The sequence below is a fragment of the Narcine bancroftii genome, chromosome 12 (genome assembly GCF_036971445.1).
Source record: "Narcine bancroftii isolate sNarBan1 chromosome 12, sNarBan1.hap1, whole genome shotgun sequence".
NCBI lineage: Eukaryota > Metazoa > Chordata > Chondrichthyes > Torpediniformes > Narcinidae > Narcine > Narcine bancroftii.
The window spans coordinates 99,671,998-99,695,940 of NC_091480.1; the positions used below are offsets into that span (position 1 = coordinate 99,671,998).

Here is a 23,943-nt window from a genome sequence, read left to right on the forward strand (position 1 = left end):
AAAAAGTACAAACAAATTACATATAATCCAACAGAGATTAATGAGAACTTTAAGGAATTTTATGAACAATTAGACCAAACTGAGAACGAGCTAAAATTGAACTGCTGAAATTGCAAGAAGAGGAACAAAACAAACTGATAAAACCATTTGAAATGGAGGAAGTACAGGGTATATTTAAAAAAAAAAGCTGCCAAACAATAAAATGCCAGGAGAGGATGGATTCCCAATAGAATTCTATAAAACATTTAAAGAGTTATTAATTCCTCCTCTCCTGGAAATAATGAACCAGATAGAAGAAACACAAAACTTGCCAGAATCATGCAAGACAGCAATAATTACAGTAATACCAAAGACAGGGAAGGATCCACTCGCACCAGCATCATATCGACCAATAACTCTACTTAACTCAGATTATAAGAAAAAAGCGAAACTATTAGCAAACAGATTGGCCGATTGTGTACCAAAAATAGTAAAACTAGATCAAACTGGATTTATTAAGAAAAGATGAACAGCGGATAATGTCTATAAACTTATTAATCTAATTCATGCAGTTCAAGGAAATAAGAAGCCAACAGTGGCTGTTGCTTTAGACGCAGAAAAAGCCTGTGACAGAGTAGAATGGAAGCATTTATTTAAAGTATTAGAGGTTCAGTCTACCAGAAAAATATATTGATTGGATTAAAGCATTATATAATGGACCGTTGGCAACTGTAACAGTAAATAGATATGTATCAAACCAATTTCAATTAAGTAGGTCAACTAGACAGGGATGTCCATTATCCCCCTCATTGTTTGCCTTAGCAATAGAAATATTGGCAGAACTGATAAGAACAGAAAATAAAAGGGATAAAAATAAAGGAGAAGGAGTATAAAATCAACTTATTTGCAGATGACATCATAGTATACTTAACAGAACCAGAAATATCAATAAAAGAACTACATAAGAAATTGAAGGAGTATGGAGAAATATCGGGGTACAAAACGCAAATAAAAGTGAGGTGATGCAAATGAGTAACGCGGATTATACAGAATTTAAAAAAAGAATCACTATTTAAATGGCAAACACAAGCAATCCGATTCCTAGGTATCAGGTTAAATAATAACTTTAGCCACCTGTACAAACTAAATTATCAGCCATTAATAAAGAAATTGCAGGAAGACTTAGAGCATTGGAAAGAATTACTGCTAAAGTTGATAGGGAGGGTAAATTGTATTAAAATGAATGTCTTCCCAAGGATACAATACTTATTTCAATCGTTGCCAATTCCCTTAACTGAGAAATTCTTTAATGAACTAAAGAGAATAATAAGGAAATTCTTGTGGAAAGGGTGAAACCAAGGGTAGCGTTGGATAAATTAACAGAGGTGTATAACCAAGGTGGTTTGCAGTTAACAAACTTTAAAAATTATTATAGAGCAGCACAATTAAGGTATTTATCAGATTTTTACCAGACAAGGGAAAAACCAGACTGGACTAAGATAGAACTAGATAAAATAGGGGAGAAGGTACCGGATGTACCGGAAGGTAAGTGGGATGTAAAGCTGGTGCAATATAAAAGCTCACCAGTATTGCATCATTTACTTAATATATGGAAGAAGATCCACTTAGAAAGGAAAAAAAATGAATTATCAAATACTAAAATTGTTCTTGACACAAAACCCACTAATCCCTTTTAAAATAGATAACCTTTCCTTTAGAGAATGGGAGAGAGAAGGAATCAAAAGAATAGAAAATTGTTTTTTGGGAAATAATTTATTTACATTTGAACAGTTGAAGTACAAATATGGAATAACTCACGGTACAATGTTTGCATATCATCAATTGAAAGCTTATTTAAAGGATAAATTGGGAAACAGACTGAGATTACCAGAAGGAAGCAGCTTTGAATATGTGATTACAGACACAATGATAATTAAAAGATTTATAACAAACATATACATTAAGCTGCAAGATAAGGAAAATGATGAAATAAGCTGTAAACCTAAAAAAAGTGGGAAAAGGATTTAAACATAAAGATAAAAAATGAAGCATGGGAAAAGTTATGTTCCGGAACTATGAAGAATACAATAAACACATGATTCAGTATAATTGGTTACACAGGTTATATATCACTCCTTAAAAGTTAAAAGAATGGGACCCAACAGTATCAGATAGATGTTTTCGCTGTAAGAAGGAAACGGTAACAACAGTACATGCAATTTGGGCACGTACGAAAGTGAATACTTTTTGGGAAGAACTAAATCAGATATTAAATAAAATTACAAAAAAAAACTTACCAAAAAATCCAGAGATCTTTCTTCTAAGCAACATAAGTAAAGAATTAGGCCTCAAACTGGATAAAGTGCAAAAAAAGATTTATTTTGATAGTCTTAGCAGTTGCAAAAAAATGTATAATGTCAACTTGGAAAATGGAAGAGAGCCTGAGAGTACAGCAATGGTCCATGGAAATGAATAAATGTATTCCATTGGAAAAAATAACATATAATTTAAAAAATAAAGTCACATTATTTGAACAAATTTGGGAACCGTACATGGAACATCACAGAGATGACCCATTTTTCTTTATTTTTCATTGTGTGATGACATTGTTTAATGGTTTTATTGTATTGTATATGTTGAATATTTATTGGTTTTGGAGGGGTGAGGGAGGGGGGGGGGAAGGGAGAAAATGCCACTGTGTATATTTAATGAGAAACCCGTTTCTTTTTTTTGCTGTGGCAGCAAATCAAAGGTGCATTTGGGAGATGCTGACATGTTCATTGCCCAGATAATGTGGATGATAATTGTATGAACTTCTGGATGTTGGTAACGGGTATAAAAACTGTAATCAAAATTTTCTGTTCTAGATGAAGCCTTTAAGTTGAGCAATTAGTAAATTGCGGAAGATGTTTCCCATGATGTGAGGCTGGCAGTGTAGCTTCTGACATTTTCCATCTCAGAAAACAAAATCAAAACACTTGATGTCCATTGTTTCCAATGGCACAAGGCCCATCTGGATCTTAACTATTATGGTTAAAAATAGAGAGGAATCGGATGCAGTTGCTTGGTTTTGCATTGCAGTGGAGGTCCAGTGAAGTGCTAATTGCTTTACTTTTGCTGTAGCAGATTTTCCTTCGAATCTGTTCAGCTGAAAGCATCTCCGTGTCATTTGCAGGTGGTGATTCTTGATGTCCGAGTACCCTGCACTCCTGTGGCCCGATTAAATAATCACCGAGCGTGTGTGAATGGCATTGCCTGGGCTCCACACTCATCCTGTCACATCTGCACTGCAGGTAAGGTCTTTGTTCCTTTAAATTTAAATTTTAAATTAAATTTAGACGTGCCACATGGTACAGGTCATTTCACCCCGTGCCATCCAAATAATCTATAACCCCCAGTACATTTTGAATGGTAGGAGGGAACCGGAGCCCCTGGAGAAAACCCATGTAGACACGGGGAGAATGTACAAACTCCTTACAGAAGCACAGGATTTGAACCCAGGTCCTGATCGTTGGTGTTGTAACTGCTGTCTGTGATTTGAAGAGATCGAGTCATCTAATGACTTGCTGAGGATAGAAGGAGATTATACCCATTGTAGTTTTTAAGATTCTCATTTTTATTTTCAGGACATTAATCAGATTGTCAAATTAACTTCTGTTGCCATTTAAAACCAAAATTTCATATCCATAGAACACTACAACCAAAGAAACAGGCCCATCTTGTCCATGCTACGTTGTTTTTTCTACTGATTCCCATTGACCTGCACCCAGACCAAACTCCCCCACACCTCTCCCATCCATGTACCCATCAGAACTTTTCTTAAATATCAAAAGTGAACCCTCATCCATCACTTCCACTAGCAGGATCATTCCACACTCTTACTGCCATTTGAGTGAATAAGTTCCTCCTAATGTCCTCTTGTTCTTGTCTCACCCAACCTCTGGCAGGGTTGGGGGAGAAAGGGAACCTGCTTGCATCTACTCCTTATAACTTTGACTACCACACTATCTGTTCATTTGCCACCATTCCAGGAATAAAATCCCTATAACTGCTCTCAAAGTCCCAGCAACATCCTTGTAAATTTTCTCTGCATTCTGAATCTTATTGATATCTTTCCTGTAAGTAGGTGATCAAAGCCAGGTACAGATGAAATCCAGGATATGTAGACTTAGCAATAACTTGTAACTTTTTCATCCTTTCCATAAAATCTGAATTCTATTTCCTTTTACTTGTTTTCTCAACTCTTATCTGACCCCTTGGGTTTTTCTTTGTCCAGTGTTTTAGGAAGATGTTATAATTTCCTTTTTTTTTCTATTTCCTATTACTTAACCCGCCTGCCTTTAGTTAATGGATCCTTTTAAATTCTTGTGCTGTCGACGTTTGTTGCTGTTGCACTCTGTACTTGCCCAAGATTTATTAAAGACCAGTGTTCACTGTGTTCCCGCAGTGAAGCCACTGAGCCCATACTGTTGTGGTTTTTTAAACTGACTTTTTATATGATTGGCCCCTTTGTTTAAATTTTGTTTGCAACTATTGATCTTTAAATTTATCATAACTTGTTCATATTATAATTTAAATTTCTCAGCACACTAAGGAATTTCTTGTCACCTCTCAAGGGAAGGTGTCCAGTCATTAACCCAGTATTCTCAATGGATTGGTTTCCTCTCATTCAGTCTTATCTGTAAATGTCCGTGGTCGTTCGTCTGTGGATATTCAACATGGTGAAATTGGCTAGTGAACCGAAATACTGTTACCATGTCAATATACAAACTGAATCTAGTGATCCTAAGTCAGCAGATTTGGTGACTTCTACTCCATCATTCCAGCCTGAATTTGAAGAGGCAGAACTTGTTTCCTTTCCTGTGGAATGGAGTGGAAGTCTTCCTGAATATCTTTTTTACCAACTGGTAGATTCTTGTTGCCATCCATGAGCCTCAGCTCTCTGCCATGGCCTTCAGCACTGAGTCTTCCTGTAGAGTTTTGATAGATCTCCCTGGCCCCTGTCCATTCCTGTGTCATAAATGGAGAAGAAAATTAGGCTATCAGCAGATTTGAACCTTTATTCGTAGGTAAATATTTCCTTTAAGTACTTTGAAGTGTTATGTGAATTCTCCACAAAATGGGAGATTTCTATGATTCTAAAGGGTGTGATAAGAATGTCACCGGAGTTGTGTCTTGCTTTTAACACTTTGAAGGTTGATGCCCTTATTTTTAACTAAATCAACACTTTTTTGTTTGAAGCGGATGACCACCAGGCACTTATTTGGGATATTCAGCAGATGCCACGTGCCATTGAAGATCCCATCTTGGCATACACAGCGGAGGGAGAGATCAACAACGTCCAGTGGGCATCAACCCAGCCTGACTGGATAGCCATCTGCTATAACAACTGTCTGGAGATCTTGCGGGTTTAGTTCTGATGACTGACACTAGATGAGGGAGGGCTGATGGGGGCTGTTGTGTGTGAATGGGAGAAAAGAGTTAAAGTTGAGAATGTGCAGATTGTTAGTATATTCTGAGTGCAATTGGCTGCTTCTGGGTCCAAATCAACTCTTTGGATCCTTAACCCATCCTCACCTTAAAGCAAATAACTGAACCAGTTAGGAGAGCATATTTTCATTTGATCGGCTAACCCTCTGGTAATGTACATGTATCACAGTAGAAATGTTTTCTAAAGAGTTACTAATAACATGACCATATTTTTATGACTGAAATAGCTCAGTCTGGGTTTAACTAGTTATGGAACAAGCTTGTTCCCTAATTCGCTACATCAGATGATGTGCTGTGTGCCAGATGGAGACTGTATTCCCATATTCCAAGCTGGGCTTGTAACAATGGTTTTCTTTTGACTTCAAAAGATTAGGATCCTTCTTTTCAGGAATAATTTGGCAGCTTGAAGCCAATTTGGCCCATAATGAAGTTCCCAGATTGGAGTGAAGCACCTCTGGAATATCTCGTGAATTTTGTTGTACGAGGTTTTAGGGACATGTTTGAAATGGTCCTGGTACGTAGCCCTCATTTGTAGGATGAAACAAGTCTACAGGGCATTATTGTGCTTTTGGTGGGTTTGCCTCTCCAAGTCTAGCCTTGTGGCATTATTGGCTTTTGCGGTGCCCACAAGGTATTGTTTTGCCATTGAAGTAGAGACAAAACTATATAATGTGATGCAGGAAAGAGAACTTTTACTACAACGACTGACACCAGAGTCACTTGTCATTTTAATTTGGTTGCATCAAATGTCTCCAGTTTGTTTAATCAAAAGTGAAATGAGCTTTCCTTTTCAATGACCCATTCACCAAGCCACCACCAACTTTCCTATAACAGAATTATGAAACTATGAATGGACTTTGAAATCCTGTGTGCCAACTTTTGGAATCTGTTGCGATTGTTGCCCTTCTGTTTGCTTTCTAATATAAACGGGCTGAATTTGGAGCATGTGATTCCAGTCTGAGGAACACAGTTCTGTTCTGTGCAGTACGAGTCATGCTGAAGTCTAGCATCCTGAATGCAAGAACTTCTCACTCTCCCTCAAGATCATAGCTTTTTTTTTACTGTACCTGCTTTGTACTTTGGGGTGGAAGGGGTTTGGTGATTACAAGGATGTTTGGTATTCGCTGCTCTAACGTTGTGCTTCAGTGAGAGGCGATTAATTAAACTTCACTGCAAGTAGATGCAGCAATATGTCGGACAGCCACTTGAATCTGCCTTTCTGCTGATTGTCCATGCTAAAAGTCGGTCCTTTTAGGAAATGGTGTATTGTCAGGCAACTGGTCTTAACATGCAACCTTTTCAGCTGCTCTGTTTGCACCCCCCTAATGAGAAGCAGTGTTTGATATTGACTAAAAGAGGTACTGTGATGAAGTACAATTGAAAAAGCAATTTAAAAAAAACTAGTGGCTTTAGGCTCTGCAATCCCGGCAAAGCTTTATTCATTGTCACAACTCATGCAGTTGGTCTAATTTGTCATCACCTAGAATGTAACTTGCATTTGTGAGTTTGATGGGGTCGTTCTGCAGCAGGAGTTGTGAATTCTTGATGTTGCATCTTGGCCTGGGTATAGAGTGAGGGAGGTAAGAGTGGGCTTGTGGATTGATGTGCACTGTACATGCAGACATTAAACAGCTCGAGTTAATTAAATTGAGGGAGAGGAATACCCCATGTTCTCAGACATGGAAGAACTGGCAGTGAGACATCCTGACATCCTTTATTCAGTGGATGCCTCGTTCCTGTTCATTTTTTTACCTGGTATAGTAATCTTTTTTTAAAAAAAAATGGAAGGGCACAGTGTGTTCTGTTTGTCGTGCAGTCAGACTGGGTGTAAAATGCTAGATGCCTCTACCTTGTATGGTGCAAAACGTACTTTGGAAATTGAGTTACTAATTACTGATTTGGGGCATTCTATATCTAGATCTGAAGCTGGTTCTGTTTGTGTAGTGAATGCTTCTCCCAGAGGGAATGTAACTGGACTTTTCTACCAGGGCAGCAGATGGAGCAATGAGGTTTGCTTGAGTCAGCACATGAAAACTTAATATAGCTAAACTCTTCACATGACCCTCCCTGGATTCTGGTGTATTTTATGAACATCCTGTACACTGCAGCATTGCGTGAGCTGAGCAAAGCCAACGATTTGTGCTCAGTCTATCCAGGCCCATTTTCATTTTCCTGACTGCAGAAACGTTATGGTGGTTTCAGACTGAGGCAGATTTCTCTGTAAAATAGACTACGGGATCCTGCTTAAACAATTGGGTTTCCAATTCAGTCAGTGGAATGGAGTTGTTGCCATTTGAAGGGAAAAATGCTGAAGTGCAAGTTCATGCCTTTCAGTAGTTGTACTCGAAAGTTAATAAAACTGCAGAAGAGGAAAATCAGAAATGAAAATAAGGAATGCTGGGAACACTGGGAAAGGCAGGAAATGGTAACCCTATTATCTTTCCACAGATGCTGTCTGACCTGAATGTTTCCAGTATTTTCTGATTTCATTCTTGGCATAATGCTGATGAGTACAAACTCTGGCAGGCTTTAGAGAGTGACCAGCTCGTGTGAAGTTGGCATAACTAAAGCTTTGACATTCAGCCTTGTGCTGCAATCTCCCTTCAAACCTTGGTTAGCCAGTTATTTAAAATGTTTGATCCCCTTTCTCTGACCATTTTAGAACTGCAAGTAGAGACATACAGGTTATTGCAGGTGCTGGAATCTCGAGCAGACAGAATTATTTGAGGAACTCATCAGGTCAGGCAGTATGCATGGGTGGAAATGGTCAGTCAAGGCTTTGTGTCAGAACTCTTTGTCAAGGTTTTCACTCTGTCCCTAATGAATTCTTCCATTAATTCTTTGCCCGAGTCAGAAAAAACACCCGAGGGAAATGGGTTTTTTTTTGCCAATCATTTCATTCTTAAAACACTTTAATTGTTTGATGTTGGCAAAAGGTTCCCGTCCTGGTAAATGCCTCAGCAGTTCTGATATTTTATGACACAGGAGGCCACTTGAGCCCTTTGCTACCTCACTGAGCAATCTTGGTGCTCCACTAATCTTTCTCTAACCTCTTCTGCCCACTCCCCATCAACCCCTCTCCCTGCCCCCTTCCTTCTACCACTCTCACACCAGAGCCAATTTATCATGTCTAGTTAACGTAGCAACCCACGCATCTTTGCGAGTTGGGAGGGAACGAGGGCTGATGGGGAGAAAGTACAAACTCCACACAACAAGACCGGATTTGACCCTGGACTCTTTTTAGTTGAGGCAGAATTCTAGCTATGCCACGACCAGGCTTTTACTTTAAATCTCTTTTCCTCACTCAGCTGTTGCAAAGTTTCACATCACCATATCCCAAATGACAAGGAGCACTGACTATGCTCATCGAGTCCTTCCTTGCTAAAGAGCATCAGTCTCTTGCAGTTCTGAGAAGTCCATGTAAAAATAAATTGGTTCATGGATGTGTTAGTGACAAAAAGCTGATGGCTTTGAAGATTGCCTTTGTGTAATGAAAGCTAAAAGACACCTGGGTTGAGAGAGACAAAAAGCAGTCTGCCAAAATCCTTGCCCCATGGTAACTTTGCTATCTTCTCTGGATGCAGTGCAGATGAGTTGGAGTAATACTGGCCTGAATAAGGAGGGAATCGGTCAGGAAAATGCTGATTTTTGTTAAATTAAAATCCTTTTGGAAAATGTATGAATGAAACTGTCATACAGTTATGGTTACCAGGCCTACACCTTCCCGCTTGGTTCACATTGACTCTGGGATAAGGTGGGAGAAGGGTTTTGTAATATTGGGGATGCAAGTTTGAAGATTCAGTTACATATGTAAGCGTGTGTGACATGAAGATGCTACTTGGTTCATCTTGTACAGTGTTGTGGCATTTTTCTATTGTGATTTTAATGGAATTCAGAGCTGTTTGGCATTTGTTCAGGAAGAAACCAGCAACTTTACTACAGTCATCTTGAAGTCTGATAAATGGAATAATCCATTATAAATATGTTATAATACTACAGGGAATTCTGGAGAGATGTAGGGTAAGGAGTGAAATACTCATGGTTACTGAGCAGAGATGCAAGAATCAAAGCTGATTTGAACATTTTTAAAAGAGTATTCTAATACTTTAGTTTGTAGTTGTGGAGGGATACAGTGCCAGAAACTGGCTCCTCTGCCCACAGAGACTATGCTGACCATCAACCATTTGGTTTTTACACTGATCCGAGCTCGCACATTTTATTCTCTACATTGCCATCGGCTTCAGCTCTCTAACCACTCATCTACATACGATGGGCAAAGTGCAGTGTCCTCATGAACTCACTGACTGCAGATTTTGGATATGGCAGGTGTTAGGAGGAAATGCAGTGGATCACCACCAGAACATGTTAAGGCCACACACAGTATGGGCAGTCAAACTGCAGGTCACAAGCTGGGTCTGCATTGCTGCAAAGATGCTGACAGATTGCAGACTGCACATCATAGCTATTTGTAAACACCCCACCTCCTGGCCCCCTTCCACCACCACCAAGCACATCAAACCTCAGTTTTGTTTCCTTTTCCAAGTCTGAATTTATTTCTTTCCCTCGCTGGGGCTAACGGCACTGAACTATATAAACTGGAAAGCCCAAGTCAGTTGAGTGACCAGTGCTGGCTAGTTGAACCATTGCTGTATGATGCGCATCATGTGGTCATAATACTTGTGCACTGTGTGTGCCAATGCGAGACCATGGCACAGAAATTCAAAATGAGAAATTGGCATTAAATTGACCTTGATCTAATCTTAATGGAGAATGGCATGTGGAAGATTGACTCTTCCTACCTGAATAGGAAAATTCATTTCCAATCTTCACTGACTTTCATTGTAGAAAGATGTTTCCACAAAGTCTTAAACAACTGGTTGATTAAACCACTGACAAACTGACCTGTGTAGTTGATTTGCATGGGTTTATTTTAATGAGTTGTTCCTTTACAGGGAGAGTTTTAATTTGCTGCCTTGGCCCATGTGCCTGCTGTGTTTGTGCACAGTGTTGAACCTTGCTCTAACAATCACAAGAATTCTAGCCCAGCTCGTGGGTAGGTGGGAGTATCGCAGATTTGTTTTGCTAGTGGCTTGATGCCTTTATGGTCATTCTTCCAGGCAGCAGCTGCAGAATTGTGAGTGCATATTTTACCTCGAGCTACTGGCCTTTAGAGATGATTCCAGCCTGATGGTTACCATATAATTTCTACCAGGCCAGTGGTTCTCAGCCTTTTTCCATTCACATACCACCTTAAGTAATCCCTTACTACTTACTAACCACAGGGCACTGATGCCTAAGGATGCATAGATTAGTAAGGGATTACTTAAGATGGTAAAGCGGGGTGGGGGGGGGGGGTGTGGGAGGAAAGGTTGAGAACTACTGACCTACACGATTAATTTTCATTAGCTGCTCCAGGCAAGTTTCCAGCATGACCTGAGTTTTAAATCTGTTGATGTATTTAATGTATTAGTGCGTGTGTGAAGGGCAAAGCAGTGTTTGTTAGAGGGGGTAATATTCAGTCTGTTACGGCTACTACCATTTGCTTGCCCACCTTGATGTGGTTGGGGGCTTTTGTTTTGAGGAGATTGAACGTGCTTGGCTTCAGACGCAAACAGCTCACGTCTCAGCACCCACAACTGGGCTTCCACTGTCAGTATAGCACTTAGGCAGTCAACCACAAGCCTGGACGTTCCCACTCCACATCGTGCACTGTACCTGTAAACTTAAGCCTTTCCTTGTCTTGCTGTTGTAACGTTATAATCTGTGTTACCTCCAATCCATTCACCTTTCCTCCTGTGTTCATTTTTCCCTAGAGTTAGATGTAACTCTAAAGGCCTCTTCATTTTAATGTGTTACAGCTGATTAAGCTTAGCTGTTGTATATTAGTTTATTCAGATGTGTACATGGGAGAGAGGCAGGGATCTTTATTTTAATTCCTTGTATATTGACCTTGTTAAACAATACGAGCTAGGTATGTTTGTACTGAATTCTTCCTTGCTATCTGAGGGTTTCAGTGTTGACCCAATGCTTACAGCTGATCCCCAACATCTAATTTCAACAACAATCTAGTTCTGATTGGAAGTAGATTCCATCTTGCAATGAAGGAACAATTCCTCTTTCATTTAAAATGTCCGCAAATTTCTACGTGTCCACTTCTGTATGCTGTAAATGGCACTTTTAGTATTTATATTGTGATTTTTTTTTTGTCTGATTTCTGTTAATTATTGAATGCATAGCTGAGTGCTTTCTTAGATCTCTAGGATGTTTGTTTACATTGGAATATATAGAAGATGTTAACTTTTTCTTAATAAAAATATTGAAGCGTGTCAAGTGTTGTTTGCTCTTCTATCTCTTTTTCTGTTATCTTTCTTCCACTTTCACAAAATGACCAAGTATTCCAGAGAAGAAGCAGCAAATTCCATCACTGATGACCATGGTGAGTACTTGTTCAGGCACAATTATTTGCTGTGTCCATTTAAAGTAAAAATGGCCGTGGCTGATTTCCAGTGGACTGTTTTATTCAACGATTTTGAATCCCACTGTGTACATTTCTGTGATTGGGTGGATGCTCTCTGCTCTGGGGGGCTCCTCGAGCAATTCTTTGCTGAAGATGCCAGCATCTGCAGTGCTTGACCAAATCTTTGCTGCATTGGCAAGTATTAGCTGTAAGCAAAGGTTATTTATCCTGGAGCGTTAGGGACTCAAGGGAATCTGTACTACATAGGCACATGGATGATTTATATATCTATATACACCATGGGTGGCCAAGCCACGGTTCACAAGCCACACACAAAATGCGCAGCTCCTGAAGAAATGTCGGCTGAGACAGGAATTGTACGAGCTGGTGCTCACAGTTGTGTTAGTGGGTATGATTATGGCGCAAGTGTGGTGGGCAGTGAAATTAGTAGAGTGCAAGCGTGATCCGGGCCACCTGCCCTCCAGAGTTCCCCAACCCCTCCCATGGACTCTTAACTAGGTTCCCGACTGCTCTCCCATCCAAGCTTCTGATGCCCTGAATGCAGACTTGCTATCCAGTCACAGCTGCTCAACCATCCGAGCTCCTGAATTCCCAGATTCACCACCCTCTGGCTGAAGAATCTTCCTATCCCTGTTCTAAAGGGATATCCTTTTATTCTGCCCTCTAGTCTTACTCTCCCTGCTACTGGAAACATCATCTCCTTGTCCACTATCCAATTCTTTCAATATTCAGTATATTCCAAAAAGACACTCCAGCAAGTACAGGCCCAAATCCATCAAATGGTCCTTGTACATTAATCCTCTCATCCCACTGATCATTCTCATAAACCTCCCTGAACCCCCTCTCCAATACAGCATATCCTTCCTTGGATGCAGAGCCCAAAACTGCTCACAATACTCTGTGCTCTGACCAACCCCTTGTAATATCCCCTTAGCTTAATATCCTTGCTTTTATAGTCTCATCTTGTTGAAACGAATGCTAAAATTGCATTTGTCTTCCTTACTACTGACTCAACCTGCATATTAACCTTGGGGAATCCTGCACAAGGACTCCCAAGATCTTTGGACCTCCACTTTCTCTTCCGATAGAAAATAGGCCTGCTCTTTACTCATTACACCAAATTCTTTGTTTACAATTTCTCCAGCATTTACATTTTTTAGAGCTTTTATTTTTATTGTATGAATCAAAAACTGAAGTTCTGACTGTCAGAACTTGTTCTCATTCCCAGTAACTTCTTTGGCTCATCCCACTTGCCCCAAGTCAAAGGGGTGGCCATGGGGCCCAGCTTGGCCTGTCGTCTTGTGGGCTCTGTGGAGCAGTCTATGCTACATGCCTACACAGGCAAGGCGCCTCATTATTTTGTGTTACATTGATGACTACATTGGCACTCCCTCTTATATCCATGGTGAGTTCGTCAACTTCATCCATTTTGTGGCCACACCTCCACCCTGATATCAGATTTACTCTTGGTCCACATCTGCTAGATCTCTCCTCTTTCTTGATCTCTCTGTCTCCATTTTGGGAGACAAACTATCTGCCGGCATCTTTCATAAACCCATTAATTCCCACACTAACCTCAACTACACTTCTTCACACCCTGCCTCCTGCAAGGATTCTACTTTCAATTTCAGTCACATCTGCTTCCAGGAGGAGGTGGGTTGTGGGACCCAGGGAACGTTGGCAGCTTGGGTTCTGAGTTGGCTTGCTGCAGAAAGCAGATGGAATGTCATTCTGCCTGGAGGTCAGTGACCAGTGGAGTTCCGCAGGGATCTGTTTTGGGAGCCCTGTTCTTTGTGATCTTTATAAATGTTGCATGAAGATGTGGAGGGTAGGTCTGCAAGTTTGCAGATGATACAAAGGTTGGATGTGTTGCAGGGGTCCTTGATTTGGCACATCACAGGGCTGTAGGTGTGGGAATGGCATGTGGAATAAAAGAACATGTCAGCTCAGGCCCAAAACATTGACTGCCTTTTATGTTGCGTGGCCTACTGAGTTCCTCCAGCATGTTTGTGCACGGTTCTCAACCCTAGCATCTGCAGTGATTCCTGTTTAACTTCATTTCCTAAACTGTGGTTTGATGGTGTCCGTGTAGACATTCCACTGCAGGTGGATGTTGTGTGGAACAATCTGTGCAAATTGCTCACCCTGCCACCAGATGGACAGCGGAGTGGGTGCCTGCTGCACCTGGCCATACATGGCTGGGACTTCCAGTGGAGTCCCTGACACACTGTAGGTTCATTCTCAGCTCAGTGGAAGTGACAACAGGTCAAGTTTATTATCATCTGATTATACAACCTGACAAAACAGCATTAATGTTCACAGACAGAAAATGCAATCATGGGACAGGCTGGAAAGGATGCAGAAAAGGTGAGAAAGTTCCCGGGGAGGGTGCGGCGGTACGACCTGCTGACCTGCTGTCCTGCTTGAAGCGAGAAATGTGGACAATACCGTCATCTGGTGTCTGAGTCCGCAAACTGCAAGTGCCTACATGTGGACAATACTACCATCTGGTGTCGGGGTCCGCAAACTGCAAGTGACTACTTGTTGGGAACAATACCGCCATCTGGTGTCCGAATGAGCAAATTGCAAGTGTCTTCATGTTGGGGACAATACCGCCATCTGGTGTCTGAATGAGCAAATTGCAAGTGCCCACATGTTGGGGACAATACCGCCATCTGGTGTCAGAATGAGCAAATTGCAAGTGCCCACATGTTGGGGACAATACCGCCATCTGGTGTCACAATGAGCAAATTGCAAGTACCCACATGTTGGAGACAATACCGCCATCTGGTGGCAAGGTGAGCAAATTGTCAATGCCCTCATGTTGGGGACAATACCGCCATCTGGTGTCAGAATGAGCAAATTGCAAGTGCCCACATGTTGGGGACAATACCGCCATCTGGTGTCAGAATGAGCAAATTGCAAGTGCCCACATGTTGGGGACAATACCGCCATCTGGTGTCAGAATGAGCAAATTGCAAGTGCCCACATGTTGGGGACAATACCGCCATCTGGTGGCAAGGTGAGCAAATTGTCAATGCCCTCATGTTGGGGACAATACCGCCATCTGGTGTCAGAGTGAGCAAATTGCCAATGCCCTCATGTTCCGGACAATACCGCCATCTGGTGTCAGAGTGAGCAAATTACAAGTGCCTACATGTTGGGTACAATACTGCCATCTGGTGTTGGCGTCAGGAATCTTCAAGTACCCACATGTTGAGGGCAACACCGCCATCCGGTGGCGGGGTGGGCAAACTGCAGCAGCTGTAAGGTGCTGCCATCTCGTGTTCTAACATTGTACTACATGTTGATCTATTTAGACATTCAGGCCTTTCAGCCCACAAAGTCGTGCCGAATATGTCCCTACCTTATATTACTAAGCTTTCCTATAGCCTTCTATTTTTCTAAGCTCCATGTACCTATTAAAAACACATCCACCTCTACCTCCGTTGCCAGCTGTCAATTCCACACGCCCAACACTCTCTGCAGGAAAAACCTGCTTGTATTCTCTTGTGACCATCATTTCAGCCCCTGGGAAAATCTCTCCACACAATCAATGCCTCATCATCATGTCACCTCTCATCCTCTGCAGCTCCAAGGAGAATTATTTTCTCTGCCCTGCTTGGAATCTCTACTTTGGAACATGGAGTGGGAGTCTGGTGTCAGACATGTGAAAGATGTAGTCCTCCCACCTGGAGGGTCAGTGCTTTGCATGTTGCTTTAGGAGATAGTGACATTGGTTCACTTACCCTGCCAATGGATCTGGAGGACTTGGTGTTCTCTGTTTCTGTTCTGAGAAGATAGCTGTAATTTGGTAAAAATATACAGGAGACTTGTATATCCACAACTGAAATGAAGAAGTTTATGGATTCTTTCCAACAAACTTTGTCACAGTTAACAATAGAAGTTTAAAATTGAAAATAACGGTTCTACGAAGAAGGTTGTCTCAAATGGAGCAAAAATTTGAAGTGAGGTAATGAATTTGAAATTCAGCATGTTAAAGAGCAAATGAAGAAAGTTAACTCAAAATTGATATGTTAGAAAATTTTAGAAGAAGAAATAATATAGAAATTGGTGGACTTCAGGAAGGTGACGGAGTGGAAGATATGAAGAGATTTTTATAACGTTGGATTCTGCAAACTTTGGGGGTAACTGAATTTCAAGGAAATATTGAGATTGAAAAAGCTCATCAAGCATTTTGACCTAAGCCACAGCCAAATCAGAAGCCACGTTCAATTCTGGTCAAGTTGCTTCATTATGAAGTGAGGGAGAAGATCTTGGAGCTGGCTGCAAAGCAAACGAAGGAGAGACAATCGCCATTGATTTATAATGATAAGGTTTTCTTTTATCCTGATATAAGTTTTGATTTGTTTAAAAAAAGAAATGAATTTAATGCTGTTAAAAAATGTGTTCTGGAAAAAAGGCTACACTTTTGTTTTAAGGCAGTGTTAAAAGGTTTTGTTCCAGAGGGCAAAAACAGATTTTTTTTACGGAACCCAATGAAGTAAAAGTGTTTGCAGGTTCGTAGCCTGAGAAAATGAGATGAGAACTGGGAGATATTTGAAGAGAGAGGAAGTGGAAAGATTGCAGTTGGGGATGTATAATGAAATTATATAAGTTTAGGAGGAGAGAGAATATTAGAGAGGACAATTTCTACCCAATAGATCTGTTTTTTTTTTAAATTGATCATTGTAAGTTTGAGGAATAAGAGATAGTAAAATTTTGGGGGAGTTGGGTGAGAGAATGAGCCTGGCCTCCGCTGAATCTAGTGAGTGGGTGTGGTTTTCAATCACAACTCTTATAGATCAGGGGTGTAAAGACACACTGTTAATAACATGGGGGGAGGGGAATGGGGTTTCAGTTATTTTCTTTGTTTCCTTTCTTTTTTCTCTTTAATGCACCTAAATTTAATGATTGATTTATGAAATATTTAGTTCATATTTTGGATGTAGGAGGAGTGGAGATGGAAAATTGGATGGTTATTGGATTTTATGAGAGTTTAGATGGCTGATAAATTGAATTTTATTAGTATTAATATTAATGGGATTCAGAATCAAATAAAGCAGAAAAAATTATTAGTTTATATGAAAAAAATTAAAACAGACATAGCTTTTTTTACAAGAAACACATTTTTTTTTAAAATTTTTTATTTTTCACACCATAAACCACATTAACCATGATACATACTTTTTCCTTTTCAAATATATACAGTGCCATTTTCTCCCCCCTCCCTCCTCCCATCCCACCCTCCCTACCTCCCCCCTCCCGTCCATTTAAAGTACAAAATCTAGGATACATTTGATGGAAAACGAACATCAAAAATTAAAGAGATTGGGTAGGGACAGTAATAGCATCATCTTTTAATGCTAAGGCTAGAGGCATAGTAATATTAATTAATAAATATTTACCAGTTAAAATATCAGATATTAGTATAGATGTAGCAGGAAGAAACATTAGGGTAAATTGCAAGATTTATTTGCAACAATGGACCTTAATAAATGTACATGCACCAAATGTAGATGATGGCAAATTTATGCAATGTCCTTCATGAATTTATGAAATGCCAAGGGAAAAGTTATATTGGGAGGGGATTTTAGTTTTGCTTTGGACCCAAAATTAGATCAATTGGGAGATAAAACAGTGAAAAATAAGGTAGCAAAATGGTAACAGATTTGATTAAAGCTATGGATTTAGTGAATATTTGAAGAAAAATCCACCCAAATGAAAGAGATTATTCTCTTTCTTCTTTTCGATTTAAAGCATATTCATGGATACATACGTTTTTAATTTCTGCACAATTTCACGACGAAGAGTGGAATATCAAGTGAGGGTTTTATCAGATCATTCACCTTTAATTTTGTTTATTTCATTTGGAAGAACAAAAGATAAGTTATAGATGGAGGTTAAATACCACTTTGTATATGAGGCAACAGATAAACATTTTTCTAGATAGTAATGAAGATTCAGTTGTGAGTAAGTTTACATCATGGGATTCTATGAAGGCATATTTGAGAGGTCAAATAATAAGTTATACTTCAAAAATAAAGAGAATATATGAAAGTAGTTCAATTAGATAAATAAAGAATGAAGCTGGTGAAGGAAATTCAAGTACATAAAGATGAGAAGAGAAAATTGTTGAAGAAATTAAGCCAATACTGTGCAGACTTATAAAGTGCATGGCAACTAAAAATGGAACAGATTTCTAGGACAGTAATTGCAACTAAGAAATTATCAGGTCCGATAACATAAAATGCAGAAAATAAATGATAATTTTAAAGACTTGATCGTTCAGAGTCTATCCCCCTCATAATGTTAAATGTAGTCACATCCAAATATCTCACAGATCAGACTTCACCCCTCCACATTAAGAAGAACTGGGTCTCTATTACGTTGTGTCTAAACAGCAATCCAGGCTGACTCCATGAACCAAGACACTTCAGTGTGTAACACTGTGGAGGGAGTGGGAGCTGTGATCTCAACCCATCTGGCAGGGGATCCTTCTGGAACACTTTAAAGATGAAGAATGGGCTGGAGACAGAAAGATTGAGGTGTTCCAATTGCCTTGGGTACTGCAGCCAGCAAGGGAACAAAGACTGATCTGTGAATTGAACTCTGAAGGAAAATGCCGTGTTGTGGGAATATGTCACTTGGGGCTGAACAAGAACTGTGTATTTTCCGGCTGGAGAATCATAACACCAAACACAAAGTGTCACGGTCTTGGGTTGGGTTTGCAATTTGAGCATCAACAATGAGGGTCTGTAACGCACTCTGGTGAATCAGATCCAGCCTGTGAATACCAGGGCCAATGTTAAATGAAAGGTGAAAGTCTGCAGATGCTGTAATTGTAGCAGAAACGCTGGAAGAACTCAGCAGCCATTGGAGGTAAAGATTTCTTTCTGACGTATCCGGTCTGAGCCCTTGTTGTTAAATTCTCCCTTCGTGATTGGTTCAACGCTGAAACTAGGAGGGTGACTTAATGAGGATGCTTTTCAGACTGGCTTTAATCTTTCAGCTTACTCATCAGTGGGCAGGGGCGATTAATGACATGCCTCTTTGCAGCAGATGCAATTGCATTTAATTAAAGTAAATGCAGTAATTCCACCAACAGACGGGAAAGGGTAGCTGCTGGGAGCCAGACAGCAGTGCCCGCCAGCCACTATATTCAGTGCCACCCAACCACAGTGCAAGGGAACTGCTCCACAACATGTGACACAGACCATGACATAGGCAGAGATGTGCACCCCACGCGTCACATTCAGTGACACACATTGTGCAAAGGCAATTCTGTGCAGCATTCTCAGTCCCTCCAGCAGGTTTCACTTTGAACAGCTAACAACCGTGCTGGAGAAACTCAGCCGGTCACACAGCATCTATAGAAAGTAAAGGGTCACCAACATTTCAGCCTTGAGCCCTTCAACAAGGTATGAGGAGAAAGCAGGCCGGCACTTGGATAAAATGGTGCAGAGGGATGAGGGGAGGGGCACAGGCTAATGGGTAAGAGGTCATAGGTGGATACAGATGGGAGGGCAGCTCTGACAGGAGAGGGAAGGGGGTGGGAGCTGGAAGAAAGAAGACAGGAGAGGGAAACAGGGACTCGGGGGAAGTTGGAGAAGTTGATGTTAATGGTGTCCAGTTGAAGAGAGTCTCCAGCTTGTAGTGACGTCCAAATATCTCACAGATCAGACTTCACCCCTCCACATTAAGAAGAACTGGGTCTCTATCACGTTGTGTCTACACAGCAATCCAGCCTGGCTCCTTGAACCAAAACACTTCAGTGTGTAACACTGCAGAGGGAGTGGGAGCTGTGATCACAACCCATCAGGCAGGGGAGCCTTCTGGAACACTTTAAAGACAAAGAAAGATTTATGGCCGAAGAAGGAGGATGAAGTGAACATGGGGTGCCCAAGAGGACAGAACTGGAGGAATGGTATGTTCCTGTGGGCTGGAGAGAGCAGGTGAGGGGGTGGGCGGGGGAAGAGAAACAGAAAGGGTCAAGGTCATGGGAGCTGGAGGAAGTGGGGAACTGAGAGGATCAACACCATGAAAAAACTCCATCACAATAATGAACATTTTAAAACTGAGTTGGTGACAATCGGGATGAAACATGCCAACAAGGTCAGTGGGAACGGTGAATGGGGCGAGGATGTGTTTACATGGAAGGTGGAACATGGTCAGTTAGCCACAGGAGAACTAGAACAGTCTTTAATCAAATGAACTTTCCAAGCACAAGTTCGTCAGTTGATACTATTTCTCTTGTGTAAACCTTGACGAGGTCCTCTGTGGCCAAGCATTAATCTCGCATTATGTTTCTACATTTTTTAATGACATTGTATATTATTTGTATATGACCAGGACTTGAATCTACTCAATCATTGAATATCTGCTCTGCCTTCAGACTAATTTAACTAGGTTTCAGTATGTTTAAAATAAAAGATTCCTGGAACAATTGGCAGGTCTGGCAGTGCCTGTAGCTCGGGGAACAGAATAAATCTTTTGGGGAGACAAACTTTATGGATGAGCTGAAATGTTATCTGTGCTTCACACTTCAGGGAGCCGGATGACTCAATATGTCCTGTTTTATATCAGTATGTCCTGTCCCTGGTCCTTAATGGGATTCTTTTACAGTCTGTCATGTTTAGAGGAATAACCAAAACATTTGTGGAATGTGAGAGAGTGAGTTGTGTCGTGGAATTGTAACAAATTGCAAGGACATAGATTCCAGCCTAAGTTCATTTTTAATGGTGTGGACTCTGCACATAAAAATCCAGCGACCTGTTGCTGAAGAAAGAGGAGGGCCTCGAGAAAGGGTCCTGAGCCACAAGGTTGCCTGTTCATCTCTCTCTCCACAGATGCTGCCTGACCCGCTGAGGCCCTCCTGCTTCTTGTTGCTGTTGAAGAAAGGTTCAGACAGTGGGCTGAGACCCAGTCATCCTGGCCCTAACTCTCAGCACAAACTGGAAGAGGTCTTGTCTTCATTGTTAGCATCAGAGGGAAGTCTGACCTGGACCCCTGTGCAGCATCAGGAGCTGGTGGGCTTTGCAAACACGGACATATCAGCCATGGGGACCACCATCAAAGATGTGGTCTTCAGCAGAAGGATATTGTTAGCATCAGTCTACCCTTAATTTTCAAACCTAGTTTTTTATCATGGTTGAAGTTCTGTTTGGATTCACTTTGTGGAATCTGGGCAATGCTAACCACATTGCCCATCTCTTATTGCCCTTGGGGAGGGGGTGTACACTCACACAGTCATGTGGAACAAAAGCAAGCCCTGTCTGTGCCAAGCATTAAATGTCCCTCTAATACTCCCAGTGACCAGCACTTGATCTGTAAATTTCTATTCTGTGTTGATCCCTGGGCCAACTCCCTCCCTGACAAGTTGATTCTTCTGCTCAGTGGGCAATTCCCAGCAGCCAATTCACCTCCAAAACCAGCACATCCTTAGGAGGCATGAGGGAACCGGAACAGCTGGGGACAGCACCACAGAACTGATGCTGGCTCTTGAGTCGTGAGACAGCAGGATTAACTGCTCCACATGTCCAGGCTACTCTGTGCCTTAATGAAGATTTACACTGTCCACCAGTGAAGGTAAATGCATTGGCCACGATTTCTACATTCTCCCTTTTTATGCAATGGTCCTTCCCTCAGCCACCACAGAGGAATGTTGTGAGAATCTCAGCAATTGACTTCTTTGCTCTTTTTAACAACATGGAGAATATTTTATCTGGATCTGTTTTGAGGATAGGAGTTGGGAGGTTGTGGTGAAGTTGAAACTATGAGGCCAAATGTGGAGAATCGTTTTGGTCACCGAACTACAGGAAAGATTTCAATAAGATAGAAAGTGCAGAGAAGATTTACTAGGATGTTGCCTGGACTTCAGGAACTGAATTACAGGGAAAGGTTAAAAGAACTTTATTCCCTGGAGCCTACAAGAATGAGGGGAGATTTGGGAATAGAGGTATTTCGATTTGTGAGGGGGACAGACAGAGTAAATTTAGGTCGGCTTTTTTCACTGAGGGCAGGTGAGATACAAACCAGAGGACATGAGTTAAGGGTGAATGTGGGCTCAATTTTTTACATTAAGAAAAATTTGGGCAGGTACATGGATGGGAGGGGTGTGGAGGGCTAAGGTCCAGGTGCTGGTCAGAGGGACTAGGCATAATAGGCCTGAAGGGCCTTTTTCTGTATTGTAATGTTCTATGTGAACTCTCACTCCATTTACCTTCTCATGGTGCTGGTAATGTACCCAATTCACGTCTTTTGTTGAAAATTTGACTCCTTTTCAAAGATCTCAGCTGGCTTATTCTGAATTCTCTTCCCATCTTGCTAACCATCCTTTACTGGCTCCAACAATCCTCAGCAATTTTATTTAATTTTTGTGGCCAATTGCACAGCACAATCCAATCCTTTTCTCCAGAGAAACGAACATGAAAGATTCCTTTCGCTTTGAAACAAAAAAAAAATTACAGTTTGGATCTCAATTCCATTTTGAAGGTTATCATTGAATCTGTCTCAACAACAATTCTGGCAGTTTATTCCAGATTAAAGCAACCAATTATTTTTTAAAAATACATCTATCCTTTGCTTTTATTTTAGCCAATTATCATCTTTTTTTTTCCTCCAGCTTCCACTGAAAAAATTTTTCCCCTCAAAACCTCATGTTCTGGAGTTCCTCGGTTTTTGAAGCTGTTTAACTTTGTGGAAGATACCCTGAGAAAGAAAACACGTCAAAGGAACTGTTCACACTAACCATCTGAGGCTCTCATATTCACAAAACAATAGTTATTTAACTGTATAGATGAATACTTGTCCTGTGTGTGTATTATGTCTGGTTGTGTGTCTCTGTGTTTTGCACTGAGGACCAGAGAAAGCTGCTTTGTTGGGTTGTACTTGTACAATCAGATGACAATAAACTTGTCTTAAAGTGACAATTAGTGTTTGATCGGTGGGACCAAAGGCAAAGTGCCGGAGGTGGGAAGGTCTTAGGTAGAGGTTTTATGAATTTTGAGTACATCAAAAGTATTAATAAGGGATTGAAGCAAAATGTTGAGTAGAAACAGGAGCACGAATTTCCGCACTCCTCTTCCACCACAGCTGATTACCACAGCGCTGGTACCTTGCCTTACCCCTTCATTCCCTTAACATTTACAAACCTATTGATCTCTGTCAAATATAGTACCTCATTTAGCCCAGCTCAACCATGCTGACTGCAGTGTCATTCCACACCGAGCCACTTACATTCAATCCATATCCCTCTGCTCCTCTCAGATTCAGATTGATGGTCAGAGTACATACATCACATACAACCCTGAGATCCTTTTTGCCGTAAGCCAGGCAGAATTACCACTATTGGCAATGCAAAAAAAACATGACTTAGTGTACATGTAAACAAACTGCAATACAGAGAAAAAAAAATCAATAAAGTACAAAAGTATGAGTCCTTAAATGAGTCCCTGACTGAGGTGGTTGTTGAAGAGTCTGATGGTGGAGGGGGAGCAGCTGTCCCTGAACCTGGTGGTGCGAGTCTTGTGGCACTGATCCCTTTTTCCTGATGACAGCAGCGAGAACAGAGCGTGTGCTGGGTGTGGTGGGTCCTTGATGATTTCCTGCTGCTCTCTGACTGTAGATATTCTTGATGGTGGGGAGGGATTTTCTTGTGATGTTCTGGGCTGTGTCCACTACCTTCTGCAGGACTTTACACTCAGGGGTATTGGTGTCCCCAGGTGATGCAGTCGGTCAGCACACTTTCCACCACACATCTGTAGAAATCTCCTACCCATTACCTGTCCAAATGGTCTTTAAATATTGCTACAGTACCTGCCACCACCACCCTACAGCATGAGACACTTACCCTTCAGACCTTATTTAAGTTTCTGACCCTCACCTTAAACCTGTGCATCTCGTTCTAGACTTCCCTACCTCAGGGAAAATATTGACAACCTCATCTTCATGTGTAGTGACAGAGAGTGCAAAAGCCCTGACAACTTAACCCACAC

General features: G+C 41.1%; 1 protein-coding gene across 1 annotated transcript in view; it reads left to right on the forward strand.

Moving 5' to 3' along the window:
• The window catches only part of dcaf7 (ddb1 and cul4 associated factor 7), a 30,531-nt gene extending 18,736 nt beyond the window's left edge, over positions 1-11,795 (forward strand). Inside the window, exons 5-6 of the mRNA XM_069905167.1 lie at positions 3,155-3,272; positions 5,221-11,795. Of these exons, the coding sequence (XP_069761268.1) occupies positions 3,155-3,272; positions 5,221-5,393 (291 nt within the window). The 3' untranslated portion in view covers positions 5,394-11,795. The remainder of the gene's footprint in view (positions 1-3,154; positions 3,273-5,220) is intronic.
• Positions 11,796-23,943: the final 12,148 nt, after the last annotated feature.